At 45.7% G+C, this 27835-nt stretch overlaps 1 protein-coding gene across 1 annotated transcript in view; it reads left to right on the forward strand.

Annotated features, from left to right (window-relative positions):
* Positions 1–27835, forward strand: part of DCN (decorin) — a 390395-nt gene that overhangs the window by 182115 nt on the left and 180445 nt on the right. The window contains exon 3 of the mRNA XM_078674259.1: positions 212–324. Within this exon, the coding sequence (XP_078530385.1) occupies positions 212–324 (113 nt within the window). The remainder of the gene's footprint in view (positions 1–211; positions 325–27835) is intronic.

Genomic DNA, 27835 nt, shown 5'->3' on the forward strand with positions numbered 1-27835 from the left:
CAATTGGGTGTGAGCCAGTGTTACCATGTTTTAGAGAAAATGGCACCACACTATATCATGATGCTGGTTTTATGTTAACATTTCAGAATGAATTACACGCTGAGTTAAGTTGAGATACGTTACCATGCCACAGATGTTACTGTGAATAATAATCAATTGAACTGCATTAATGAGGAAATGAACACTTTACTCCATTTTTCCTCTATTTTAGGGTTAGAAAATGTGCCAAAGGATATCCCCTCAGACACTACTCTGCTTGACCTCCAGAACAACAAAATCACTGAAATTAAAGAAGGAGATTTCAAGAACCTCAAGAATCTTCATGTAAGTTAACAGTACTTTCATTTGTATTCAAGGTAACAATTCAGATACATCTTAGTAGCAATCAAGAACAGCCATGGATGTAAAGGGGATGCAAAAGGCATGACCCTAAGTAAGCGCAGTCACCCAGATCGAAAAAAGTCCTTCACAATGAACCAGAAGCCAAGAAATAATAAATGGTAGTTGCAGAATTCCTGGTCTATTTTTGAATTTACTCGACTATTTTTGAAGGTTCAGTGACATACCATGGTGAATTAGGTTTCATTTACCAATAGTTATGTGCACACTTATAAATAGAATACATAGCGGCAGGAGGAGACCTGCGGACTAACGCCACGCCACATCCTCTCACCTGCAAGCGACCGCTATCACCAGGCACGCCACCGCCGCTCAGGGACTACAAACCCCGGCAGGCTTTGCGGCGGCGGCGCGTTCCCTGACGCAAGATCAAGGCGCCAGGAGGGGCTTCAAATTCAGCAAGCCCTCGGTGGAGCGGGGGGAGCCAAACACTTTCTTTACCTGGCGGAGACATTCTAAGGACAAGCGGCAGGAGGAGACCTGCGGACTAACGCTACGCCACATCCTCTCACCTGCAAGCGACCGCTATCACCAGGCACGCCACCGCCGCTCCGGGACTACAAACCCCGGCAGCCTTTGCGGCGGCGGCGCGTTCCCTAACGCAAGATCAAGGCGCCAGGAGGGGCTTCAAATTCAGCAAGCCCTCGGTGGAGCGGGGGGAGCCAAACACTTTCTTTACCTGGCGGAGACATTCTAAGGACAAGCGGCAGGAGGAGACCTGCGGACTAACACCACGCCACATCCTCTCACCTGCAAGCGACCGCTATCACCAGGCACGCCACCGCCGCTCCGGGACTACAAACCCCGGCAGCCTTTGCGGCGGCGCGTTCCCTGACGCAAGATCAAGGCGCCAGGAGGGGCTTCAAATTCAGCAAGCCCTCGGTGGAGCGGGGGGAGCCAAACACTTTCTTTACCTGGCGGAGACATTCTAAGGACAAGCGGCAGGAGGAGACCTGCGGACTAACGCCACGCCACATCCTCTCACCTGCAAGCGACCGCTATCACCAGGCACGCCACCGCCGCTCCGGGACTACAAACCCCGGCAGCCTTTGCGGCGGCGGCGCGTTCCCTAACGCAAGATCAAGGCGCCAGGAGGGGCTTTAAATTCAGCAAGCCCTCGGTGGAGCGGGGGGAGCCAAACACTTTCTTTACCTGGCGGAGACATTCTAAGGACAAGCGGCAGGAGGAGACCTGCGGACTAACACCACGCCACATCCTCTCACCTGCAAGCGACCGCTATCACCAGGCACGCCACCGCCGCTCCGGGACTACAAACCCCGGCAGCCTTTGCGTCGGCGCGTTCCCTGACGCAAGATCAAGGCGCCAGGAGGGGCTTCAAATTCAGCAAGCCCTCGGTGGAGCGGGGGGAGCCAAACACTTTCTTTACCTGGCGGAGACATTCTAAGGACAAGCGGCAGGAGGAGACCTGCGGACTAACGCCACGCCACATCCTCTCACCTGCAAGCGACCGCTATCACCAGGCACGCCACCGCCGCTCCGGGACTACAAACCCCGGCAGCCTTTGCGGCGGCGGCGGCGGCGCGTTCCCTGACGCAAGATCAAGGCGCCAGGAGGGGCTTCAAATTCAGCAAGCCCTCAGCCTCGCGGGACGCGAGCGGGACGCCCGGAGCCAAGCCCGGGCAAAGGGCGGGCCCTCTACGGCCCTCAGCGGCCAGAGGAGGCTGGGCTGGGCCATCCCCCCAAATTCCATCACAGCAGTCTGCGATCAAGGTAAATTAACTGTGCAATATAACATTTAGCGAAATCCACCCATTTCTATTGTACCCCCTCTTAGCATATCATGAGGAAGCCTGTCAGAAAGCCTAAAATGCCTATATTAAGATCAAGCACCAGATCACAACCTGATTCCCAACAAACATTACCAACTTTAACTGCCATTGATAAGATGCTCAAGCAAACTATAGGGGCAGTTTCTAATGCCATTGCAAACACGGAGAGGAAGTTGTCTTTACCACCCGTGACCATCGTCCAAGACACACAGGAAACATTAAATAACGTCTCTGCAGTCTCTTTAGACCTCGCAGATGATCCTGATACTAGCTTGGCCATTTCCCCCTCCTCACTTGTCGATCTCCCATGTGCTCAGGTTTCCACCGAGACGAATAGGGAGCGATTTGCCTCACAAACAAAAAAGAATAAGAGGAAATTAAACACCACGGAAAATAACTGGTCTAGGGAAGGTTCGAAATGTGGAGAAAAAAAAGGCCAAACCAAAACTAGAAATCATAACTTGGTGACGCCTATAAACCCACCCACTACAGGAATACCTTGCTGGATTACCAACATGGTGGCCGACCTTAAAACGGACCTAGAACACTCTATCACCGTGCTGATAAAACCCCTCATATCTAAAATTGATAGGCTAACATCTCTCGTAAATAATAAAGGTGCTGGACTGAAATGCCAAACAGCACAAGAGGGTGCCCCAATAACAACAAAATCGGATGGGGTCTCATCCAATATACCAACTAAAGATAAGGTAAATCCAATACAGGACGTGGTAACAAATAATCTTCTTAGAGACCCACAAATAAACACAAAAGACACCCAGACAGGCAGTATCACACCGAACATAGACAAGACTAATAAACAAACAAATTCTCAAATACACAAACCATCCTCCGGATCTGCTCAAACATCATCTGGAAATAACATCCAAACTCCGAAAGTGAACCCTAAGGCAAATTTTATCCCTCCAGTAAATATTACAGAAAACAAAACAGCATCCCGCTTTAGAACAATTAATCTCCCACCTGAAGCTTTACCCTTTGTAGTGGTACTAACAGGAGTCCCACCTTTAAGAGAAGGCAAAAGGGAAACACCAATAGAGTTAAAAAATAAATGTGCCCAGTGGCTGCAAATACATAGACCACTACCCCCCAACATTCATGGACAGATTCTCTCTGTAGGAAGGGGGGAATGGATCGGCAAAGGTACCAAGACAATAGCAGGGGATATAATTACGGTGAATTTCAGAGACATTGCAGCAGTTAACTTTATTTGCAATGCATCTCCCAGTGATACTCATTCACAAATCCATCCTGTACATTTATCCTACTTCTACCCTCACGCACTTCATAGACCTATGCAGACCAATAGACCCCCGATGTTTAGAAACCCCCAAATGGATACCCAATACAGACCGAACCAGTGGCAAAGGCCTCTTTATGCGGCCACAAATTACGATCCCTTTGAAACGCAGTACGCACACTGGAACAGGTTTAGCGTTCTTGAACAGGTGGATTGACATGGAAGGGGAAAGCAAACTCTGAAACATATAAGGCCAAGGGAGGTAGAACTGTTGGAAATAGGAACAAGAAGGGGAGATGTGAACAGGTCATTACCTGCCCAGTGTAAGAGAGGTGGCAATAGATCTCCCAAAACAAGTAGAAGTAGAGGTGATCTGACAAAAGCCCCAGAATATATGATCACCATTGAACAAAGCAGACCAGTTATTCACTGTAGTCCACAACCCAGCTTTACCACATTAACTAAAATTGGCGAGCAGGCAGTGCACTCATTAGGAGACCAAACAGGACGTCCTAATGAGAACACTTATGAAAATTTACAAATCGTATCCTGGAATATAGCAGGATTAGCAGCCAAATTCGAGTCCCGAGAATGGATTAGTTACATAAATAAATTTCAAATAATTTGCCTACAGGAAACATGGGTTATTGAACCAAATGACTATAGTTTAGAGGGCTACAAAAGTTTTTTTGTCCCAGCTACAAAGGTAGCCTCAGGGAGAGCTAGTGGGGGACTAGTGATATATGTTAACTTACATATTCAGGGCACTTGGACAAATCTTAACCAGGGCTCACTTAATTTACAAGTAGTAAGGTTTCACTCCAAAACACTACACCTTTTCTTGGTCAACTGGTACAACGCTGTTGGTACAACGGAAAAGTGAAAAGCTGTAAAGGAATTGGACTCCTGTTTAGAAAACCTGAATTTCTCAAATAAGACACCAAACCCCCCAAGTCTTATACTGTTGGTGGATTTTAACTGTCACCTTTGTGAAAAATTAAAACCCTTTAATAAAGACTGGTCAAGATGTACCATAGTGAAAGGGCCACATTTTACTCATGCAAAAGAAGGATGGGATCTTGAGAGACTAGTGAAAAGGTACAATCTCACCCAAACCCTAGATCTCGCAGAGTTGGGCGAAAAAGGAGAACTAAACCCAACATATAGAGGTAGAGGTTGCCACTCTTATATTGACTATATTCTGGTCTCACCCATACTAAAAAGAAACATCAGTAAAATCATAATAGATGCAAGCATCTATAGTGATCACAATCCGGTGATACTTGTAACAAAAGGGTTTGATTTTAAATTAGGCCTAAAGAGAACTGACATAATAGAAAAGGCAGTGGATCAAGGAAGGAGAATCAAATGGGCCAGGATTGATGGGGACAGATTCTACAAAAAACTGATAACAGAGGGCTTAAATGCAATAAACATATGCCTTGATCCAAGGGTGGAAGGAGCCCCGGTGGTCAGGGCTTTTGAAGAAATTGCGTCCCATGTTAATAATCTCTTAAAGACCTCGAGAATTAGTAAAGTGCCCTCGATGCCACGTTGGTTTGACTCTGTCTGCACTAAGGCGCACAAAAAACTGAAACTTAGCCTTCATGAAAAACCAAGGAACAACCTCATAGTAGCTCAGAATAGACTGGAATATAAAAAAGCTCTGAAAAAGCGGAAACAAAGTTTGCAAATCCAAGCCTGGGAGGATCTAAGGGACGCCGCAGAGAGGAAAGATACCCCAAGCTTCTGGAAAGTTATTAACTCCCCATGTTTCCAGGACCCAGGAGCACCAAAAATAACGAACATCATCTTGCCAGAACAATGGCAGACCCATTTTCAGAGTCTTTACAATCACACAAAACACTCTACTCAGGGGGATGACCCAAGGAGGATACAGTCGGTTACACTGGTTTTTTCCCTGGAAGAAGTTGAAACAGGAATAGCAGGGCTAAGCAAAAACAAAGCACCCGGCCCGGATGGAATTCCACCAGACCTATTTCTAAGTAGACCCGAGCTATGGGCGCCGCTGCTCACCAGGGTTTTGAACGAGGCAATGGTGGCAGGATTGCCTCGTTCTTGGTCGACGGCAACCATAGTTCCGATCTACAAAAAAGGAAATCGTAACGACCCCCAATGCTACCGCCCCATTTCACTTATTGACGTGACTGCAAAAGTACTGGGGCGTGTTATCTTACATCGCCTACAAGATTGGGTGGAGGAGCATCAGGTTTTTTCGGACATCCAATATGGTTTCAGGGAGGGAAGATCCACTACTGACCAATGCCTGAATCTATACCTTCTGACAGCAAAATACACCATCGCTGGTAAGGGATCCGTCTACATGGGGTTTATGGATCTCTCTGCGGCCTTCGACCGCGTAAACAGAAGAAAGCTTTGGTCCCTGTTGATAGAACTTGGTGTGGAACAATCCCTTGTGGATATCCTGCAAACTTTACACTGGAACACATCTGCAAGCGTGAGATACAATCAAGAGGGAAACAAGACCGACCCCTTTGCTTGCACCAGTGGAGTAAGGCAGGGCTGCATCCTTGCACCCTTCCTTTTCTCTATATATATCAACTCCCTGGAAAAAGATCTCCTGAAACTAAAGGTGGACTCACCCCAAATCGGTCATCGTGCAGTGCCGGTATTACTTTACGCCGATGACGCGGTATTGCCAGCCAGAACCCCCCTAGGACTACAAAAGCTGATTGACGGTTTTGTCGAGTTTATGGCCAAGCTGGATCTAACAAAAAATCTGGAAAAATCCTACATTATGTCATCAGGGCAAATGAAAAAAGGGAATTTTGTTTATCACATCGGGTCACACAAAATCAATCAGGTTAAGACCTTTTCATACCTGGGGGTACTGTTCGATAACCACCTTAACTTTAAACCCCTGGCAGAGAAACACGCAACAAAATTGGCGGCGTCAGTAGGAGCCATCATGGGGTATGGACAAAGATTGGGAAGGTGGTCTCCAGAACAAATATTAACCCTATATAGGTCAATTTGCTGTGCGAAGGTAACTTATGGCGCAGAAGTTTGGGGCTTTATAGACAACAAAGCACAGCAAATACAGACAGAAGAAAATAAATTCCTGAGAAGAATTCTGAAAGTGCCTCAGAGTGTCCCTGCCTACATTATCCATGAGGAAGTAGGAGAATCTTTTATAGAAGATCGGATTAGACTTAAACCTCTCCTGGCATGGGTCAAAATATGGACCAATCCAGAGGCGACCCTAACAAGACAAATCATCTTGGATTGCCTCAAACGTGACAAAGGACACAATATACCCTGGCTGAAGTATATTAAGAACTCATTTGCAGAGATTGACTGTGTAAACTTCTTCACTTCCCCAGAATCCCTAACAGTTGAGAGTAAAACTATGGTAAAAAAACTTTTTCCAGAACGGTTACGGATAACTAGGGCCAAGAATGAAAGTCATAAACCCACCGTCTCATTGTACTGTAAACTCTCAGCAAAGCAAGGAATGGAGCCATATTTGAGGGTCATGTACAATACCCAGGACCGCTATTTCATGACTCGTTTCAGATTTAATATGCTTCACCATTTATTCGCGGTCCCTGCTGGGTTCACTCACACAGTGGAAGAGAAGGGTACCTGCGGCTGCGACAACAGGTCTCCGCAGGATACCCTTCATTTTGTTTTATTGTGCCCATTCTACACAGTGCCAAGACGTAAGTTCCTGGTGGGGATTTTGAAAGAATCAAAGTTTAGACAAGCGAAACTGGCCCTGAAGTTTCTCCAGGAAGCTGAAGACGCCTACACTTTACTTTGCATTATAAACTTTATCCGGCAAGCACTACGGTTACGGAACACCAGAGAATTATGATTGTAACATCGTCTGACCCTATGAAAAATGAATTCCCTTCCCCATTAGCCCATCGAACTATGGTTTTAGCTAAATTTATCTTTTTTAACGGAAATTGTATTTTATAATATTTTGTGTGTATATTGTAGATGTGCTTTTATGGTGTCTTTTTAAGAACCGAATAAAGATTATAAATTGAATTGAATTGAATACATAGAGTAAAATAGACCCAGTTAGACTCATTGTATGTTGCTAATTCTCTAGTAGGGACGGTGTGCAGACGTGGTTGTAGGTGCTTGATGAATTTGATGTTTGGGGACGAAAAGGGAACTTGCCAAAAACGAAAGTTTGGTATTTCCTTACAAAATATTTTTCTGGAAATTATACATTTACGGCAAGGAAACCTATTAATTCAAAATGTAAACTTTGGATATCACAGTGAAATGTCTGCATCTCCTGAAACTGGCAATCAAATGTTTTAGACAAAATGATTACCCATCTGAAGTACATTAAAAGCAGATATTTGAGCCATAATGCTTCCTGAGTCTAGATGATGCTTTGCTAATTTTGGTTGGTTGCAATCAGGGACCGCTTAGTGCTATGTTTATTTCCTTACTTCTTTGTAGGCATTTCTTAATATATTTTGATATTCTATATCTGTTTGAGGCCCGAGACCTGCTGTAACGTCTTTTCTGACCTGTGACCCCCCTACCGATTTGAATAGCAGCAGTGCAGAATGGCGATTAAGATATGTCTAGCACTGTTGTTTCTGACCTGTGATTGTGAGAGCAGATGTGTTTTCCATCTACACATTCAAAGTAGATTCTAGGTTCAACAGTTGACCTGTGATCTGCACCTCAAGACGGAAATATTATGTGAAGATTTAATGAATAGAATTGAATAGTCAAAGGTGCCGTGACTTCGAAACCACATTTTCCTTGCTGCCTTTTGTACAAATAGCTCTTCATCAACTTATTTTATTACATACAGTTTTTTTTTTTTTAAGTTTGAAGTTTATTAAGGTATAAAGAGGAAATAACAGGGCATGAAGAGACAATCAGAAGTTATAAAAAGCAATAAAACTCTCTTACATCAGAAAAATATTTGATCAAAAAAGGATGTGAAACAAAACCAATGGAATTCAAAATTGCAGAAATATTGAGGGTGGGGAAAAAACATGAGAGGCATACATCATAGAAGTGATAACAAAGAAAAAGAAATTAAGATGCATTAATAAATTTACAAATATTGAGATAAAACAATTCACGGTGGTTTTTGAACTTCAACAGAACGCGGTGGAGAAAGGGGGGAGGGCCTGGTAATTCTAGATAAATATTCGGTGAGGGGAAGCCATAAAAGGTCACGTTTAATTGCTAAAGAGATAGGGGAGACAAAATTAGTGTCTAGGCGGTGATTGAAACAAACTGCGTTCCACCATGCAGAAAAAGAAACATCCTTAGCTTGTTTCCAATGTGTTGTAATATGATGGAAAGCGATGGCTATCAGGAGATCAAGTAATTTGTGTTTATGGTGGGATCCAGAAAGGTCAGGGGAAAGGGAGCCTAGGAAAATCTGAAGGACAGAATAGGGGATAGTGAGTTGAAAAAGTTTTTGTATTTGAGACCAAACTAGATGCCAGAAATGGAGAATGGGAGGGCATTCAAAGAGCATGTGTTTCAAATCAGCCAAAGGGCAGGGACAGGACCAACAAGTGGGAGAAGTGTCTGGAGAAAAAGAAGACAAAATTGCGGGAGTGTATAATGTACGGTTATAGATAAAAAATAAGGTTTGGGTAGTATTGGCAGCTCTAGATGTACTTAGAATTTTAGACCAAACTTTATCCCAGAGACTAGGGGGCCATGTTTGAGACAAATCCTCCTCCCACGCCAACTCAACCTTGGATTTAGTGCGATCTATAGGTGTTTGAAGGGATTTATAAAGAAAAGATGCAGAAGGGGATTGGTCGAGAGCATTTGAGATGGAAAAATGGAGTTTAGGAATAGTGTTGGTGGCGGGGAGAGAGGAAAGATATTGGGTAAGGGAGGGAAGAAGAGATAGATATTGTTTGCGAGACGAGGAAGGCAATGAAAATTGGGTTTGAAGTAAGTGGAAGGAGAGAGGGGAGGAGTCAGAGATGAGTTGAGATATCCATTTTAAACCACGAGAGTGCCAAGATTTCCAGTAGATTGAACGATTTTTAATTTTAAGAAGTTTATTATGCCAAATAGGTTGGGAAGAAGTAGAAGAAGCGGAGGGGTAGGCGGATATTAAATATGGCTGAAGAAGAGAACGAGTATGAGAAATGATGGGAGATCGAAGAGAGGTGACGCCAGAGGAAAAGGAAAGAACTTCATTAAAGTCATAAGGGTGAAGGAAAGATGATTCCAATGTCAGCCAAAGCGGAGGATAATATGGAGTATCCGAAGAAATCCAACGTAAGGCTTGTTTCAAGGAGAAAGCAGTATGATATGATTTAAAATTGGGGAATTTGACTCCGCCTAGAGATTTGTCTTTCTTTAAAGCAGAGAGGGCTATTCTGGATTTTTTGTCTTTCCATAAAAACTTCAATAAGATAGAATCTATTGATTTAAAATGATGATTGGGGATGCGAATGGGAATCATAGAAATAGTGTATAGGACCAAAGGGGCTAGCATCATTTTTATGGAATCCAGACGACCCCACCAGGAAAGAAAGAGAGGGTTCCAACGATTGATGGAAGAAGTGAGCTTAGTAGAAAGGGATTCAAAGTTAAATTTGAGGGTGTCAGAGAGACGAGGGGCGAACCAAACACCTAGGTATTTAATCTTAGAGGGTTGCCAGGAAAACCCGGAAGAATCAAATAGATGTTTAAGACATAAGGGATTCAGGGGTAGTATTTCACATATTACATACAGTTTTAAATCAGTTTCAGTGGAAAGAACCTGTAATAACAAATCCGCTGTCTTGCCACCATTGTTTTAAAGTTTCATGGGAACAGTTAGTGGGAAGGGTAGGGTTGCCTGTCACACCATACATGTACTTTAAGTATCATTAATGCCTCTTCACATCTACCTTGTTTTAAACCAATTTATGCACCTGGTGCTGCAAAATGCACAATGCTACTGTTTTTTATTTCCTGAGTTTGAGACAAGGGATCCCCCATTCAACAAGGCATAGAAAGTAAGGCTTGCTTGCTTCACTCACACTTGTGGATCAGCTCAAGGAAGGTCTTAGAACACCACACTTATTGTTTCTTCACTTTGTGACCTAAATTGCAGTACTCTGTTCTTTTATGTTTTTCAATACATTTTACACTTTACGTTTCTAGTGCATCCTATTTTAGAACATATCGATAATGATCAGCATATGATGCAGTCAATAAGTACTAATTCAATTTAAATCATAATTGGTATTTTACAAAAAAACTATTTCAACTTGTGTTGATGTCCAAACATCAGCAAACAGGTAGAAGTCTTGTCTTCACAATTTGGACTTCTCAAGCAGAGGTCAAAGTGATGTTTTGCCAATTCGATGAGCAGTATAATGTACCTACAGTTGCCTTACTTTCATATGTTTGCCTGGTATGCGTGTGCCATTATATATACAAAAGAAATAATCAGATGCCGCAGTGTGACACGTTGTGGTATCAGACTGAAATCTTAAGGCATAATGTACCACAATGTCTAGTCGTAAAATGGATTCTGATTTATCGTGATAGCACCACAATGATAAGGCCTAAATGTAATTGAAAAGTTAAAACAAGTAATGCAAACTCCACTCTGGCTTAAATGGAACTCGCCATAATTCAACAAACTGTGTTGAAATACATTTTGAGATAATTCCAAATTTAACAACGTCATTTCTTTACAATTTCCAAGCACACTTCTTTAGCCAACATTGGAAATTTCAGTTATCAAATATCTTGTACTGAATCCAGTCAACGTATTATACTCTGGAGTATCAAGTACAAGAATATCTAATACCATTGACCAAATATTGATCAAAAGCATTTTGAAAGGTAAGCGCATATAGAGATGTATAGATTTACAATTCTTAACTTAACATCGATGTGACTTGATGATATATTTATATTGTCAAGGTACATAGATGTGAAGTTAGGTACAGACAATCTATGCCTAATTTCCTTTCAATATGTTGTTCCGCAGCATTCACCAAGCAACAATGTGAGTTCCATTACCAGAATTTCCCTTTTTAAAGCTGCATTGTTCTGATCAAAGCCCTTCAGGAGAAAAAGCATGTTCTAACCTATCATTCTTGTATCAAAACGTTTCCCATATTACTGTCAGCAGCATTTTGTCTCAATAATGAAATCCTTTGTCAGAGTTGGAGGGCCAAAATAGGGTTTGAGTAAAAGATTCCTGAGTTTACAGACTACCTTTACTATGTACTGCACTATATAACTGCAGATTACTCACCTCGGAATGCAGTCCACGTGCCTGACTGGATTCAGAGAATTTTGTACCTGTGCTCCTGCAAGCCGATAGGTCATGTTGAGAAGCTGTGACCGGCTTGATACTGCATATCACGGCCACCGCTGCGAGCTGACATCAGTTTCATGCCTCTTTCCCTTTCTGCAGCTTCAAACACAGAGCATGAACAATTGCTGTTGACAATGTGCCAATCTCGAACTTGGGCCTTTTTGACAATATTAAAAAAAGGCCACTCCACAGAACGGAGAGGTGTAAGGCCAATGAGGAAACTGTGGTTAAATAAATTATACACCAGAAAGAGCATTGCTGAAGGTAAATAACTTGTTCTTATAATTAATACTTCTAATTGCAGATTCCTTACCTTACAATAAATACCCAAGCAGCACCTTCCAGATGTGGATGGTCTGTGGAGTGGGCTCATACTAAATGTCTTCCAGAACCAAGCAGATGTATTGTCCATCTTGCTGGATCTAGAACCCAAGGCAATGGTGATTCCTGAATGATTGCACTGAAACCCACTATACAGATTGGCAGATATCAAGAACAGTTATCCACCACACCAACACAGTCTTAGTGGCCCTTGTGGAATGGGAAGACACAACTTTCAGGATTGCTTCTAGGCCACCTTGTAACAGAGCTTGATGTAGAGGACTTCCCACCTTGAAAGAGTTCTCTTCTGCACAGCTTTCTCTTTCTTTGATCCATAAAAAGCCACAAAGAGCTGATCATCCTCTAGATGCTCCTTGGTATTATCAACGTAAATATTAAAGCCCTTTTGGGGTCCAACCAATGGACTCTCTACTCCTCTTTTGAGGGTTGGGGGAGAAAAGAATGCTTGTAGAGTGCAAAAAGAATAATTGATGAACGGAATGCTGCGCAATGTCAAACATTAACCCCCAGTACAGAGAGCTGGGGCTAAATCCATCCTTTTCTTTGCCCACCATGCCATTCCAGTTTAAACCCAGCCATGTGCAAATCAGTCTGGACACTGCTCCCCATGGGAAAAGTCAACCCTGAACTGCCAGGCAAGGTCCTCCCTGGATCGGAAACTAGTATCCTGGGACAGGTTTTGGGGTGTCACCCTTATCAGCAGGATAGCTTGAATCTGAGGCATGGTGAGCACAGGACTCCCGTCTGGGCATACCCGTCCCACTCGGGGTGACAAAGGCAAAAAGAACAATGCATGTCATTGTTAAACATTTACCCCCAGTACAGAGATCTGGGCATAAATCTATGAACTGCCGAGCATGGAAGCGCAGCACAACATTTGGCTAGAAGGCAGCCTGCGTCCTCAGCACTAATTTGTCTGGAAAGTAGGCAGTGTATGTCAATCGCTTTGACAGTGCCTACAGTTCACACATGTAGCGAGCTAACATAATTGCAATGAGGAAGACTCTTTTCAGAGTCTGGAGACACAGCAAACAACCATGTGAATGATTGAAAGGAACACACATGAGATCTGTCAGGGGCGAAGTGAAGATACCATGGGGCATCACAAATGGTTTAGAAGGGCGCATGTGTGCCAAACCTTTAATAAACCTCATTACAACAGTTGATTTAAGTAAGGATGACAAATAATATTATACGGTGGGACAAATATGAAGCTAACCAACAGCTTCACTTGCAAGAGGTCATTGTCCCGGGCACCACACTACATTGCAAAATTGTCTTAGCATCCAGCGTACATGGATTTTGTGAAGAGGCATGTGGCGGAAAAGATGACATCCACCACTTCAGATGGCAAATTACATGTATTCAATTGGCTCTCCTCAGTTTCCATGCATGGAAATGTCATTTGCAAAGGAACAAGTGGAGGGCCCTGACCTGCTGCTGAGACACCAGCACCAGATGAACCTCCTAACCCAATAGCCATGCATTTGTCACCACTGCCACCTCTGAGTGGGAAGGAAGAGTGGCCTGCCGCAGGACAAATTGGTCAGTCACCACTGCAGATATTAGTCCTCGCCTCCAAGACCTGGAGGGTTTTCGCAAGGTGGCCGTGATGCTGGGCCCACTGGGACTTTAGATTCTAGTTCAGGGCTTGCATGTGGAACCTGGCATAGTTCACAAAGAGGATAAATGAGGCTAACAGACCAGGACGCCTCGGAGACACCCTCACTGGGATCCAGAATCGAGCTTGAAAAGTCAGGATTATAAACTAAATGTCCTAGGTTCATTACAGAAGATGGAATGCCTTGAACTCCACTGTGTGCAGCATCACTCCAATAAATGGAAGCCTCTGTGATTGAATCCAATGAGATTTCAGCTTGTTTATGGTAAACCCCACTGATGTTAGGCTTTTCGCCTACATTCAGAGTGCAATGACCCCCAATTCAGCAGCCTGTTATCAAGGCACAGAAATACATGGACTCCAGACCGCCGAAAATGAGCTTTGACTACCACTTTCACATTTGTTAACATCCTAGTGGTGCGGGTGATGCTGAAGGAAAGCAAACTGAAAATGCTTCTGGCCCACCTTGATCTGCAGAAAACGCCTGTGCAATTGAAAATATGCATCCTACAAGTTCAAGAACACCGTCCAGTCTCCCGGGTACAGGGCAGAAAGGTTTTTAGATGATGAGAGAATTTTGAATATGTCCTTCCTCAGTTAGGCATTCTGGGGTCAAAGATCCAAGACAGGCCTGGGGTGTTATCTGTTTTTGAGATGAGAGAATAGCGGGAACAATTGCCACCTGCCTTCAAATCTGGTAACCGTGCTATGGCACCTTTAAAAATCAAAAGGTGTACCTCCTGTAAAAAGATGAACAGATGCTCCCCCAGAATTTGTTCTGGTTCAGCAGGAATTTTGAGCAGGGAGGACAGTAAAGGTAGGGTGTACTCTTTTTGAGCAATCTGCAAGACCCAAAACCCAAAATCTTGAGTGGATGTGATGGATTGCGAAAATGGGAGTAAGTGTTGAATTCTATCCCATCTGGTCAGGCATGACCCTCTGAGGAGAATCTAAAGCATTTAGCTTGGGAAGAGGAATAGTAGGGCTGGTGCCCCTATTGGCCTGTGCACTGCTGGTTCCACAGCCCTGAGAGACTGGTTGTTGCTACCTTACTAACTGAGAAGAATGTTGCTGCCTTGATGTCAGACCTTGCAGTAGCCTCTAAATTGGGGGTGGACTGAATGTTTCTTTCCACCCACACAATTGTTGCAATTTGGCATCTCTGCGTTCTTGTAATACTGAGTTCCAGCCAAATTCTGCCAAATGCCATGTTGTCAAATTTTTTCCCACAAGTGTTCAGAAATGTGACCGTGAGTGAGATTTGACATCTTCTGGCACCATTTATGCAGGTGGGCGCGAGCGGTTAGGGGGCTGCTTCTCGAGCGGATTTGCTACCAGCAGCAAAATCAAATCAAATGGACACATGCTCCTACCGCCGCGCTGATATTTCAGCGCTGCTTGCACTCCTCTCACTAAATTGAAGTACTAGAAGCATTACATGCATATTTCTGCCATTGGTGAAACTCTGCAGAATCTTCCTGAGTTTTTATGTGTCTCCGCAGAATTCCATGGAGTTTCACTACACGAGTTCTGCCCACCCCTACTCTAAGGGGTCGATTCCGATTCGGGAAAAAAAACGTCTGTACGATTTGTATCCGGAGCCCTCTCCGTACGAATCGTACCCGTCCGTCCGAGTCGCGAAGTACGATCCGTATTCCGTGAATCCGTCCGAATCGTTGCGATCCGTACGTATTGCAAGGCTGAAACCGTTAACAGTACGACTCGTACACATACCGTACGACTCGTACACATGCCGTATGACCCGACGAGTACGATCCGGACCAGGGTATGAGGACGCGATTTCTACGGTCCACGTCAGGTAAGGGCGAGTCGTACGGAAAAGCACACAAGCACATACACACCATACGGTCCGTTCCCCCCCATTATCGCAGGGGTACGCACCGTACCCCCGCGATCATCGGGTGTACGAGCCGTACCCCCATTGTACGATCGGTGTACGAGCCGTACCCCCATTGTACGATGGATGTACGAGCCGTACCCCCATCGTACAATGGGGGTACGGCTCGTACACCCATCGTACATGGGGTACAGCTCGTACACCCATCGTACAATGGGAGTACGGCTCGTACACCCATCGTACATGGGGTACGGCTCATACACCCATCGTACAATGGGGGAACGGCTCGTACACCGATCGTACATTGGGGGTACGGCTCGTACACCCCATGATCGCAGGGGTACAGTGCTTACCCCTGCGATCATGGTACCCGGGGGGGCGTTCCGTACCTGTTTTGGAGTGAACTCTGCTTTTACGGCTGTTTTCAGCTCCCGTAGAATAAGGGTCGTACGGTGCGTACCCGACACGTATCGTACTTGCTGGGTCGTAAAAACCAGCCGCGAACCGTACAGATGTCGCATACAGCGTGTTCCGAGGGGGAATCGTACGGAGATTAGAGTCGTACGGTGTCTTGTACGACTCATACGGAGTACGGCTCCTGGTACGAATCGTACTTCATCGTACGTACGGGGGACATTGCAGGGTACAATTCGTACGGGAAAAACGCTCCGAACGGCTATTCGGAGTGGTTTTTCCCGAATCGGAATCGACCCCTAAATGTTTTGAACTGATGGGGAAATTACTTTACAGACTCAAGGAATGTGCTATAGCTTGCTATATTTAAAATGTAAATGTAAATGTGGGTGTACTTGTAAAGCGCACTGCGACTCCATGGAGTATCCTGGCGCTGAAGACCGCTGGGGAACCCGTCCTGGTTTTCCCTGTGAGATGGTCCCTTTCTGGGTATCTCCAAGGTGAAACCAGGCATCCCCAGCGTCTGTGGGGGGCCTTTGTAGAGATGAGGCAAGCTTAATGCCCAGAGTTTCCGAGTGTGTTCCCTGGTTAGAGTAGGCACCGAGGCGAGAATTATCGAGTCCGTTTTGACCCTGGTCCACGACCCTGCCGCGTCGGGAATTGAACCCTGGTCCCGGGCCGTTCTCTGCTTACGGGTCTGTCGCCTCTAACCAGTGAGCCACACCACGCCACTTTAAAATAGTGAAGAACAGAGTTTGCCTTCTGTCTGAAAAGGACACACCCATCAAATAGAAAGTCCATCAGCGGTGCCTGTACATTGCTGGAAAACCTGGTTGATCTTATCCAGGGATGTCTGCGAAGCACAAATTTGGTACCATGTGCTATGCCACAGACGTCCATGGTACTAGAGTCTGCACTGATGGTTTACTTAGCTCCATCATGTCCAACATGGGTTGTCTGATTTAAAAAGGCCCTAATATCCTCCAGGACCAACGGAAGGTCTTGCTTGCCATGTCCCAAGAGGTACCTGTATATTGGCCCAAGAGTGCCTGGTTGGCTGATGATAATACTCTATTGCTAAAAGCATCAACACTTTTGTATCTCAACCTGGGGATATTTTGTAAACAAATTAAGATTCATCTGACTGGCCGAAGCCTGTAGAATTGGTCAAAGTCTGTAGAGTGCTTGGTGAAAAAATATGCATCAACCGGTGCCAGGCTATGGAATCTGTCTACCTGCCGACAAACAGGTGGGCAAGAACTTGGTTTCAACGAGGAAGCTAGGAAAGTATCTGTGAGGATTTTGTTGGCCCAGGCTGCAAGATTTCTTTTTTCTTATTTATTTATTCATTTTCCAATACAAAAAGAAAACAGGAACAATCACATTGGTTTTCCAGCGTTAAGTGTACAGTTCGGTCATAAAGAATTTGCACATCTTTTTGCACAGTCCTGTGGGAGAACATAGTAATACATTTGCAGTCAAACATGTAGAACAGTATACAACACTCTATATTAGTTCTACTGCTCACAGTGCCAGTCGTGCATAAAAGATCAACCCATACCAATGTTCTCAGGATAGCCTTTGGCTCCTATTGTAATGAGAGGCCACAAACCCAGTCTGCACAATCAAGGTAAATCTGAAACATCAGCCGCCTTTGTTGCTAAATAACTCTGATAAAGCCCCCAGAAGCTTTTAGGACGGTTCGGGGGAGGGGGGAGGCAGCAGCTCACTGTATAGCTCTAACCATGTCTTTGGACCATTCAGTGCAGACCCTCAGGCCCACCTCATCACCACCCTATGCTTCTCTAACAGAAAGCCCATGTCTATCAATCGCCTCACGTCTTCGCCCAGTCATTTAGTTAATCTTAGCAGTGCCACCAGTGGGTCGTATGTCAGCGGCAATCCCTCTATATCACTCAGTGTATGAACTTTTTGATTCCCAGAATCTGACGACCACTGGACACTCCCAAACGACATGTGAAAACCCTGCCAGACTAAATTTTCAGCTCTCACATTCTGCAGTCGCGCAACCCGTATCGGCATAGCCTTTCGGGATTGTAATATATTCTATTAAGAAGCTTGGACGATGCCTCCCATTTAATGAAACATGTGATGCGATCTCGCAGCAGATTCACCGGGTGGCATCGTCCAGCACCACTCCCAAGTCATTCTGCCAACTCAGCCTGGTTCTAGTGTAGTGATTCCTGCTATCTTCCTTTGTTATGCTGTAGATGTTGGAAACCATCTTACTGGGTGCTCCCGCTCATAGTATCAACGAGAGGAAAGCTACCTCTGGGGGCTCCAGCATATTCTCATCTAGCAGTGCATGTCTTACTCAATAGTAGTGAAATCTCACTAGCGGTGTGTAGTCATGACCCTCTGCCTCAATCTCAGCCCACTCTCGTACTTTCCTATTGTAGTAATGTTGACTGGCGCCAAAGCCCGTACCACCTCCCTTGTGCAGCATATTGGTAGCCAATAGCACCATTCCACCGGAGTCAGTGGGGAGCATATGACAGCACCCGCCTAACATTTAAGCAGGTTTTGCCATGCGTGTGTGACAGAGTTAACTGAATCTAAAGATCCCGACCGCCTGGTCGGGCATGGAACAGCAATTCTGGCAGAGGGGAGGGTTCCGCCGCAACCTTTTCAATCTGCAGATGCGGGAGTCCAGCTTGTCTGTGTTCCCAGTGATAGGCATGTGATCTTTCCGCCACCCAGTAGTATAACTCCAAATCTGGAGCACGAAGTCCTCCCATAGCGTAAGGTAGTGTAAGAATATCCCACTTAACCTGTGAGTGTTTCCCTTCCCAGGCCAACCTCAACAACAATGAGCGAATAATCTTGAAGATATGAGTGGGAAGTACCATTGGAATATTCATAAACAAAATTAAAACTTAGGGTGCACCACCATCTTCATGAGGGATATGCAGCCCATAAGGGACAATGGATGATGGATCTATTTATCTAAGTCATTTTCTAATTTTGCAATTGCCTTGCCATAGTTTTCACTTAAGACCAACTCAGAGTCTGTGTGCACCTGTATCCACAAGTAACGTAAATGGTCAGAGGTCCATATTAATGGGAATTCCATTTCTATAGGCTTCATAGCCACGGTGAGTGGGAAAATAGTTGACTAGGCCCAGTTAATTTTAAGGCCAGGAAGAGCCCCATATCGCACTACTTCTCCCAAGACAGGGGTCTAATTATTCTCCTGATCTATGATGTACAGAAGAGTATCATCCATGTACGCTGATACTATGAGATTATATCTCGGGAAGCGGATTCCCCTGTGCCCATGCTACTCCCTCTGCGCACAGGCCAAAGGTTCGGCTACTAGGGCATACAGCCCAGGCGATAATGGACATCCTTGCCGGCTGCCCCTAGATATCGTAATGGGCGCCGTCACTATATCACCAACTCTAATCCTGGCTGTGGGGGAATTGTGTAAAACCGACACCAACTGTGAAAACACCTCTCCCACTCCCAGCCGTCTCAGTACTACCTGCATGAAAGGCCACTCCACTGCGTCAAAGGACTTCTCTGCATTGAGGAAGACTGTAGCAGCCTTGACTACTCTTTTTAATGTGTTGTATGGCCCAAAACACAGTTCGCAAGTGCCAGGACAGTTTATTGCCCGGCACAAATCCTGACTGTTCCTGGCCCACCAGGAGTGGAACCAACAGTGCTAATCTATTAGCCAAGATCTTTGCAAAAGGTTTAGTGCCGCCATTAATAAGTGATAGAGGCCTATAAGATGAGCATTCATTGGGGGGGTTTGTTTGGCTTCAGTACTGTGACTATCACAGCTTCCCTCATGGTGGGGGGTATTCTCCTGTCCTCTCCCATTTCCTCAAACAACGTGACAAGGTTTGGTATGACCAGCTTCTTTGTATTATTTATAAAAGAATACAGTGATGCCGTCCTGCCCTGGGGCACTACCTGATCGCATTGTGTTAAGTGCCTCAAGTATATCTTCAGCATCCAATGGCCTCAATAAATATTCCCTGTAATCATCAGTCAGCCACGGCACCTTAATATGCTCCAGATATTCTTGAATCGCTGTCTCCTCCGCAGTCATTCTAGATCTGTAGAGATCTGAGTAATACTGATGAAATCTGTCTGCAATTGCATCTGGGTCTCTAAACTGTTCACCACCCTCTGTACTCAATTTAGTCACACATCCTGGATTCTTCCTGTTTCTTAGCAATGCCGCCAGGATTGCACCCTCTCTCATTCCCTCCCCATATGTTTTGGCTACTGAATATTTCACCATATGCTTAATCATGCTGTCTGCTAACTTGTGATATTTTTTCAGAGTGGCTTTGAGTTTGTCCGTTACCTGGGCATTCCCTCCCACTAAGGCCTCTCTCTCTAAATCCTTCAGTCAGCTTTCCAATCCGGCTAGCCTCCGCCCAATAGGGCAGAGGACCCCAGAATGTATGGCCATCGCTATCCCCCGTATATAGACTTTGAATGACTCCTATACTGTGGAAAATCTGGCAACAGATCCAATATTAATGTCAAAGAATCTTTCTATGTCTTCCGACATGTCGGACCTAAACACCCTACCAAGCAGGGAATAAGGCGGAAATCGCCAAGCAAAAGGGGCAGGACCTATCTGTGAGCACTCAATATCTAACATTATTGAGAGTGGTCTATGAGGGAGCAGGAATGTATCATACAGATCCTAATCTAGGGGAACATCTGTCTAGAAACAAACCAGTAGTCCGTTCTGATGTGGAGGTCAAGCGGAGCCGAATAGTGGGTAAATTCTCCAACCGTTGGCACCCGCATTCGCCACACACCTAACATGTTGCACTGGACTGCAGTATCTACAATGACTTTGGCCGCTGCAGAGGGGCACCTACAGGGGCCCCCGAGCGGTCTAATGCTGGGTGAAGCACACAATTCAGATCACCGCCCCATATTTGCGGTACAGAGGAAACATTTGTTAATTGCTCAAACAGCACCTGATAGAACTTTGGATTATCAAAGTTAGGTCAGTATATATTACCTGCAATGAAGTTCACTCCCTTCCCCCTGCAATTAGAGATGGCAAATCTCCCCTCTGTGTCCGTTTCAAGCGCCTCCAGCTGTATCCCTGATTTAGGGTTAACCCAGGTGACAACACCACTAGTTAAAAGGACCCATGGAGCCATCTGTGATCAAGCATCCTACTGTTTAGAGGAAGGTGGGACTCTGGCTGGAAAACAACATCAATCCCATGCCTTGTGAAATGCGCCACCACCCATTATAGCTTTTAAAAGTCATTTAGCCCCCTAATATTCCATGTCAATAGACAAATCTATTGCTGTGTCTCTGTGACATACCAGCCTGAGCTACCTGAAAAACGAGTAAGAGAGGCGTGCTGCGCGTCAAGTTGATTTTAAATATATTTGTTCACCTTTGTAAATTGGAGCTTATTTTAAAACTGTATTCGCCGCATTAGATACCATTTGTTCCCTGCACTTCCCCGGTCCACCACTGACTCTGTCAGCTTGTTGTGGAGGGAAGATATTCAGAGGAGCACAGGGGAAGTGATTGTGACTTCCTCCGTGCATTCAGCACCAATTAGGGGCCCGGCACTACAAAAGACCGCAGTCACGATCACACCCTCCAGCTGAAAAACGATTAAGAGAGGCGTGCGCTGCGCGTCATGTTGATTTTAAATATATTTGTTCACCTTTGTAAATTGGAGCTTATTTTAAAACTGTGTTCGCCGCATTAGATACCAATTGTTCCCTGCACTTCCCCGGTCCACCACTGACTCTGTCAGCTTGTTGTGGAGGGAAGATATTCAGAGGAGCACAGGGGAAGTGATTGCGACTTCCTCCGTGCATCCAGCACCAATTAGGGGCCCGGCACTACAAAAGACCGCAGTCACGATCACACCCTCCAGCTGAAAAACGAGTAAGAGAGGCGTGCTGCGCGTCAAGTTGATTTTAAATATATTTGTTCACCTTTGTAAATTGGAGCTTATTTTAAAACTGTGTTCGCCGCATTAGATACCAATTCTTCCCTGCACTTCCCCGGTCCACCACTGACTCTGTCAGTTTGTTGTGGAGGGAAGATATTCAGAGGAGCACAGGGGAAGTGAATGCGACTTCCTCCGTGCATCCAGCACCAATTAGGGGCCCGGCACTACAAAAGACCGCAGTCACGATCACACCCTCCAGCTGAAAAACGAGTAAGAGAGGCGTGCTGCGCGTCAAGTTGATTTTAAAAATATTTGTTCACCTTTGTAAATTGGAGCTTATTTTAAAACTGTGTTCGCCGCATTAGATACCAATTGTTCCCTGCACTTCCCCGGTCCACCACTGACTCTGTCAGCTTGTTGTGGAGGGAAGATATTCAGAGGAGCACAGGGGAAGTGATTGCGACTTCCTCCGTGCATCCAGCACCAATTAGACGGGCCCTCAGTAGTCTTAAGATACCTGCGGGGCGGGAGCGCAGCGGACGAGCGCAGCGGGCACGCCCTCAGCACGCCGAAGACTCGCCTAAGACAAGCCCGTCTGCGTCCGTCCGCGCCAGACCGCCGCCAGACTGCTGTCAGCTACTCTCAACGACACAAATCCCAAATGGCCACTATTAAATACTCTCGTGCAGAGCTACTCTCCCTTGATGTCCCTCCTAACCCCTGCAACTGTGAAACCCCTCCTCCACTTGCATCTCCTGGCTTTCTCAAGTGTCTATATGGAAACGTGCGCTCCCTCCCTAAGCATGCCCTTGAAATATGGGCTCTATTGGATCAGGAATCACCCGATCTTTTCTTCATTACGGAGACTTGGCTACAAGACTCGTCCTGCCCGGACTTAGCCATTGCTATACCAATGGGATATAGTATTGTAAGATTAGATAGAACGGCCAAAAGAGGAGGAGGTACAGCAATAGTCCACAAATCTTACATAAAACTCCTGGCCATTGACACACAGATCACTGAATGGGGTGAATTTCTCATTTTTTCTTTAGGCCTTAATGACAGAGATTCTTGGAAAGGAGCACTCATATACAGACCTCCAGAAAATAAAACTCATTTCGCGACCCATCTATTAGAAATGCTGACCCCCCACGTCCTAGCAAGTAAAAATTTCCTCTTATTAGGAGATTTCAACTATCATATGGAACTGCAGCAAGACACTTACACCTCCGAACTAATGGACAATATCAAAGCAATGGATCTGACCCTACTAGAAACCGGTCCGACCCACATGGCCGGTCACACCCTAGACTTCCTTTGCTCTAATTCGCAGGCAGTTCAAATTGTGGAACTCTACCCTATCCTTTGGTCTGACCACATGATAATAAAATTCAATATCCGAGTTGATTCGACAAAATCCACTCACTCGAAAAATGTAAAAATGAGCAGGCCCTGGAATAAAATAAATCCAGACTCCTTTGCTAGTACCTTCACGCCCCCCCCCCCATAACCCTCAACTCCGACCCAGACAAGGTGGCAAAGGACCTAGACAAAGCAATTACGATGGCTTTGGACCATATCGCCCCAATACAGCAAACTAAATGCCCAAATATAAGATCCCCTTGGTTTACACCAGACCTTAGAACAAAGAAACAGGCTATGAGATGCACCGAGCGCAAATGGAGGAAAACAAAGGAGCCTCTGGATAAACAGCTCTACAAATTTGCACATAAAGACTACATGAATCATATAGCTGTAGCGAAGAAAGCCTATCTAGGTACTAGAATTGAACTGGCTAGTAACTCTTATAAAGAACTATATTCGATAGTAAAGGAATTCTCTAAACCCTCCTCCTGCCAATCATTTACCATCGACTCCCAAGAATGGGCGGACAGGCTCTCCGCTTACTTTAAGGAAAAAATTGATACAATCCATAAAGGCTTTCATAGAGAGACTGATTCCTCTAACACCAAGGACATTCTCTCATGTCCATCGAATCTGCCTACCCTGGATGCCTCACCCCTGCCCAAACCCCTTCTCGAATTCCACACTGTAATGGCGGGAGAAGTCATAGATAAACTAAAAAAAGTAAAATCAGGCTCCCCTAGTGATCCCACTTCTGCTCAGATCTTGGCAAAAATAGCCCCTGCAATGATGACTGAAATAACAGCACTCTATAATCTATCAATAGCCCAAGCCATCTTTCCAGAGTCCTGGAAAGAAGCTACTGTAAGACCCATTTTAAAAAAGAACAATGCAGACCCGGAGCAACCAGCAAACTACCGTCCCATCTCTCTTCTGCCACTCTTCGGCAAAATAATGGAAGCACTAATCAACACCCAACTAATTAAACATCTAGAGGACAACATGCTACTGGACTCCACCCAATCGGGGTTTAGAGCCTGCCATAGCACCGAGACTGCTCTCCTGGAGGTTGTAGATAACATCCGGCTGTCCCTGGACGCCAAGCAATCGGCCATCCTAATATTACTTGACCTGTCGGCGGCCTTCGACACCATCTCCCACAGCGTTCTACTAAAGCAGCTAACCGAGATTGGTGTCGAGGGTCAAGCTCACAGATGGATTCAGAGCTATCTGACAGGCAGACGATCGAAGGTAAAACTAGGCCCTTTCTCCTCATCTTATGTGGATAATGACAGAGGTGTTCCGCAGGGCTCGATCTTGAGCCCAACCTTATTTAACATATACCTATCACCTCTAGCTAAAATAATCAAAGCCTACGGTTTTGAGACGGTATCCTACGCCGACGATACCCAGATCCTCATAACCCTAGGACCAAACCACTCAGATATCAAAGGGAGATTCCAACAGTGCATGATCTCCACCCAAGAATGGATGAGTACCAACCATTTAATGCTAAATGCCGCGAAAACGGAAATTTTGCTATTTGGTAAGGCCAATAAAATCTGGTCGGAAGAATGGTGCCCATCATCTCTTGGCCCCTGCCCAGCTCCAAAAAATTCTGCTAGGAACCTGGGTATCATCATCGATGACAAGCTGACCCTGTCACAACACATAAACAAAGTGGTTCACACCTGCATTGGGCGGATGAGAAACCTAAGAAAAATCTTCAAGTGGATCCCACTTGCTTCCCGAAAACCCCTCATCCAGGGCCTCATAATCAGTCGCCTTGACTATGGGAATGCACTATTGGCTGATGTGAACGAAGGCCTCCTAACCAAACTTCAGACCGTGCAAAACTCCGCTGCACGGCTAACTCTTGACCTCTCTCCTCGTACCCCCTCAGCCCCGTGCTTAAGGACTCTCCACTGGCTCCCAATTAGAAAGCGCATCAAATTTAAGATTTGCTGCCTAGTGCACAAGTCTATCAATGGACAGGGGCCCAAATACCTCCAGAGAAAGCTCCAGGGCTACTGCCCGGGAAGGACTCTACGTTCATCTAATAAACATCTTTTAAAAGTCCCAAAGGTCAGGACTGTCAGAAATGGTGACAGAAGTTTCTCAAAAATAGGCCCCACCACCTGGAACTCCTTACCACTCTTTATTAGAACCAACCCCAACCACAAAACTTTCCGCAAGAACCTAAAAACCTGGCTATTTTAAACAACCCACCGCCCCCTGCTCTCTCCAACTCAGACTCAGCAGCGCTCTGAGACCGAATGGTGACATATGCGCTATACAAAAATAAAAATACATACATACATACATACCTAGTGACACGCTGTGGATGTCGTTTATGTGCTTCAAAAAATCTTCCATGATGGAAAACCCAGTATGAGTGTTATGTAGGTAACATATATACACTGTCACTGTGGAATCAAAAATAAATCCCCCAAAGATCCCCCTCACCCACGATATGCAAACCCCCAACAAAGCATAGACAGAATTCCCCGTCCTCCCCCCACAATTTAAATCTAGTGCAACCATGCAAACATTATACAGTAAAGAACTTTCTAGGCAAATCGTCATACAGTGGTGGATGTTACCTGCTCACTGCTTAGATCAACACGAACAATAAAAACAATAACAAGTTGTAGCCATCAGCACATCATTTAACTCCATCACTGGGCGCCTTATGTTCTGGGTGCATATACTAGTCAAGGTAGTCCCACTATCACTTTCTGAGGCGCCATCCAGCCAGGCCAAGGTAAACCAACGGTATGTAATGTCTGTGCTAATTTTCAACATCTGATTCAATTCACACTGTCCTGAATTCACTCAAGTCTATGGTGAGTTCTTCATCAGAATTAGGCTGCAAGCCTCCTCGTGTCACATCAGATGCAGATCTAACATCAAAACATATTCGGCATACCTGTAAATACATGTGGTGAGTCAGTAGGTATCAACTTCATTCCTGTACCTCGAGGTCTCCACCAACCACTCCCTTCAGCCCCTTGGTGCCGTGCCCCCGCTTCCCCCCATGCCCAGCCTTGTCTGATTATTTAAGGGCCTTCTATAGTGCTTTTGGGTCAGTAAAGATTTTTGATTTCCTGTTTATGTTGACCCGCAGCCTGGCCAGGTACAGCTTGCATATTCCAAGTTATTTCACGAAGCCACCGCTTCAGGGGGGCAAATTGATGTCTCGCCTCCTGCACTCTCATGGTAAAGTCTGGAAAGAGCGAGATCAAGGAGCCCTCAAATTCGCAGCTCATGTTTCTCCATGGCCTGTTTCAGCGCAGCATCTCTATCTCTGTAGTTCAATAGTTTGGCTATTACAGGCGAGAGGGAGCGGCAGGAGGAGGCCAGGGGCCCAGGGAGTGGTGAGTGCGCTTCACCACAAACATATCAGAGGTGTCCCAGCCCAGGAGCGACACCAACAACCTTTCCATGAACACTTCCATATTGCCTATAGTTGTCGATTCCGGCAGACCAGTGATGTAAGTATTACTTCTTCTAGATCGCGCCTCCAAACCCTCTGCCTAGTCCTGGAGGACATAAAGAAGCTTCCCCATCTGTTTCTGGGTGCTGTCGGTCTCCATCTGAGCTTCTTCCACCTCAATGACTCACCTCTCCGCCATGTCCAGCCACTCAGTGTGCTTGTCTAGCCTTTCTGACATGCGGTCCATCTGGTAGGCCAGCGAGTCGATCTTGCCATCAATGGTGGACAGACTTTTCTGAATGGCAGCCAGTATCTGGCGTATTTTCCCTTTGTTCTCCCCTAGATCATCGCTTGGTTCTTCAGTAGATCTCTCCGTACTTGTCTCTTTTTGTCTGGGCTTTTGCTGTTCAAATTGCAGTTTGGGCTGTGACCTGTCCACCTTGCCAATATTTAGTAGGAGGCCAATGTCTGACACAGACGCCAACCGCCTCCCAAATCTCTATAGCTCAGTTCGCGACAAGAGGCTCCAAGACCACCGCTCCCTCACACTACTCAGCTTCCAGAGGAAGAGGAATCTCCCCAGTATCCACTGCAGCCAAGTGGCACTTTCAAGGTTCAGGCAGGGGGGCACAGGAGCGAGGCGGGGAGGGGCGCCAACCCCAGAGATGCTGCAATGGCCTCCTACCCAGTAGCTTGTCAAGTAGAGAATTGAGGCAATTTTTGTTATATACTCTAGGGTCCGCGCAGTAGCTGCTAGACCGCCCATCCATAAGCAGCCGTCAAAGTGTGCTCACTGCCCATTGTGTACCCAATTTTAACTCAACAGCCCTCGTTGCAGTCAGGCTCACCATGCCGTTCTCCTCGCAGGAAGATGGGCCATTGTCGTCCCCCCCAGCTCCCCAGCTTCTCAGCAGACAAAAGAAATGAGGCCGCACTGCTGTCTCTTGTTTCCCGCAGTTATTATAGTCCTGCCATCGGCCACATAAACAGTTGGGGGGAGTTTCCGGGTACCATGAGTGTTGGTCCCCGCAGCCAGCTTTCTATTCTGGTCAAGTCAGCAGCTGTGATCCGACGCAACCATGCCCGCACGCTCTCACCTTACTTCCGCATTC

The sequence above is a fragment of the Lissotriton helveticus genome, chromosome 1_1 (genome assembly GCF_964261635.1).
Source record: "Lissotriton helveticus chromosome 1_1, aLisHel1.1, whole genome shotgun sequence".
Taxonomy (NCBI): domain Eukaryota; kingdom Metazoa; phylum Chordata; class Amphibia; order Caudata; family Salamandridae; genus Lissotriton; species Lissotriton helveticus.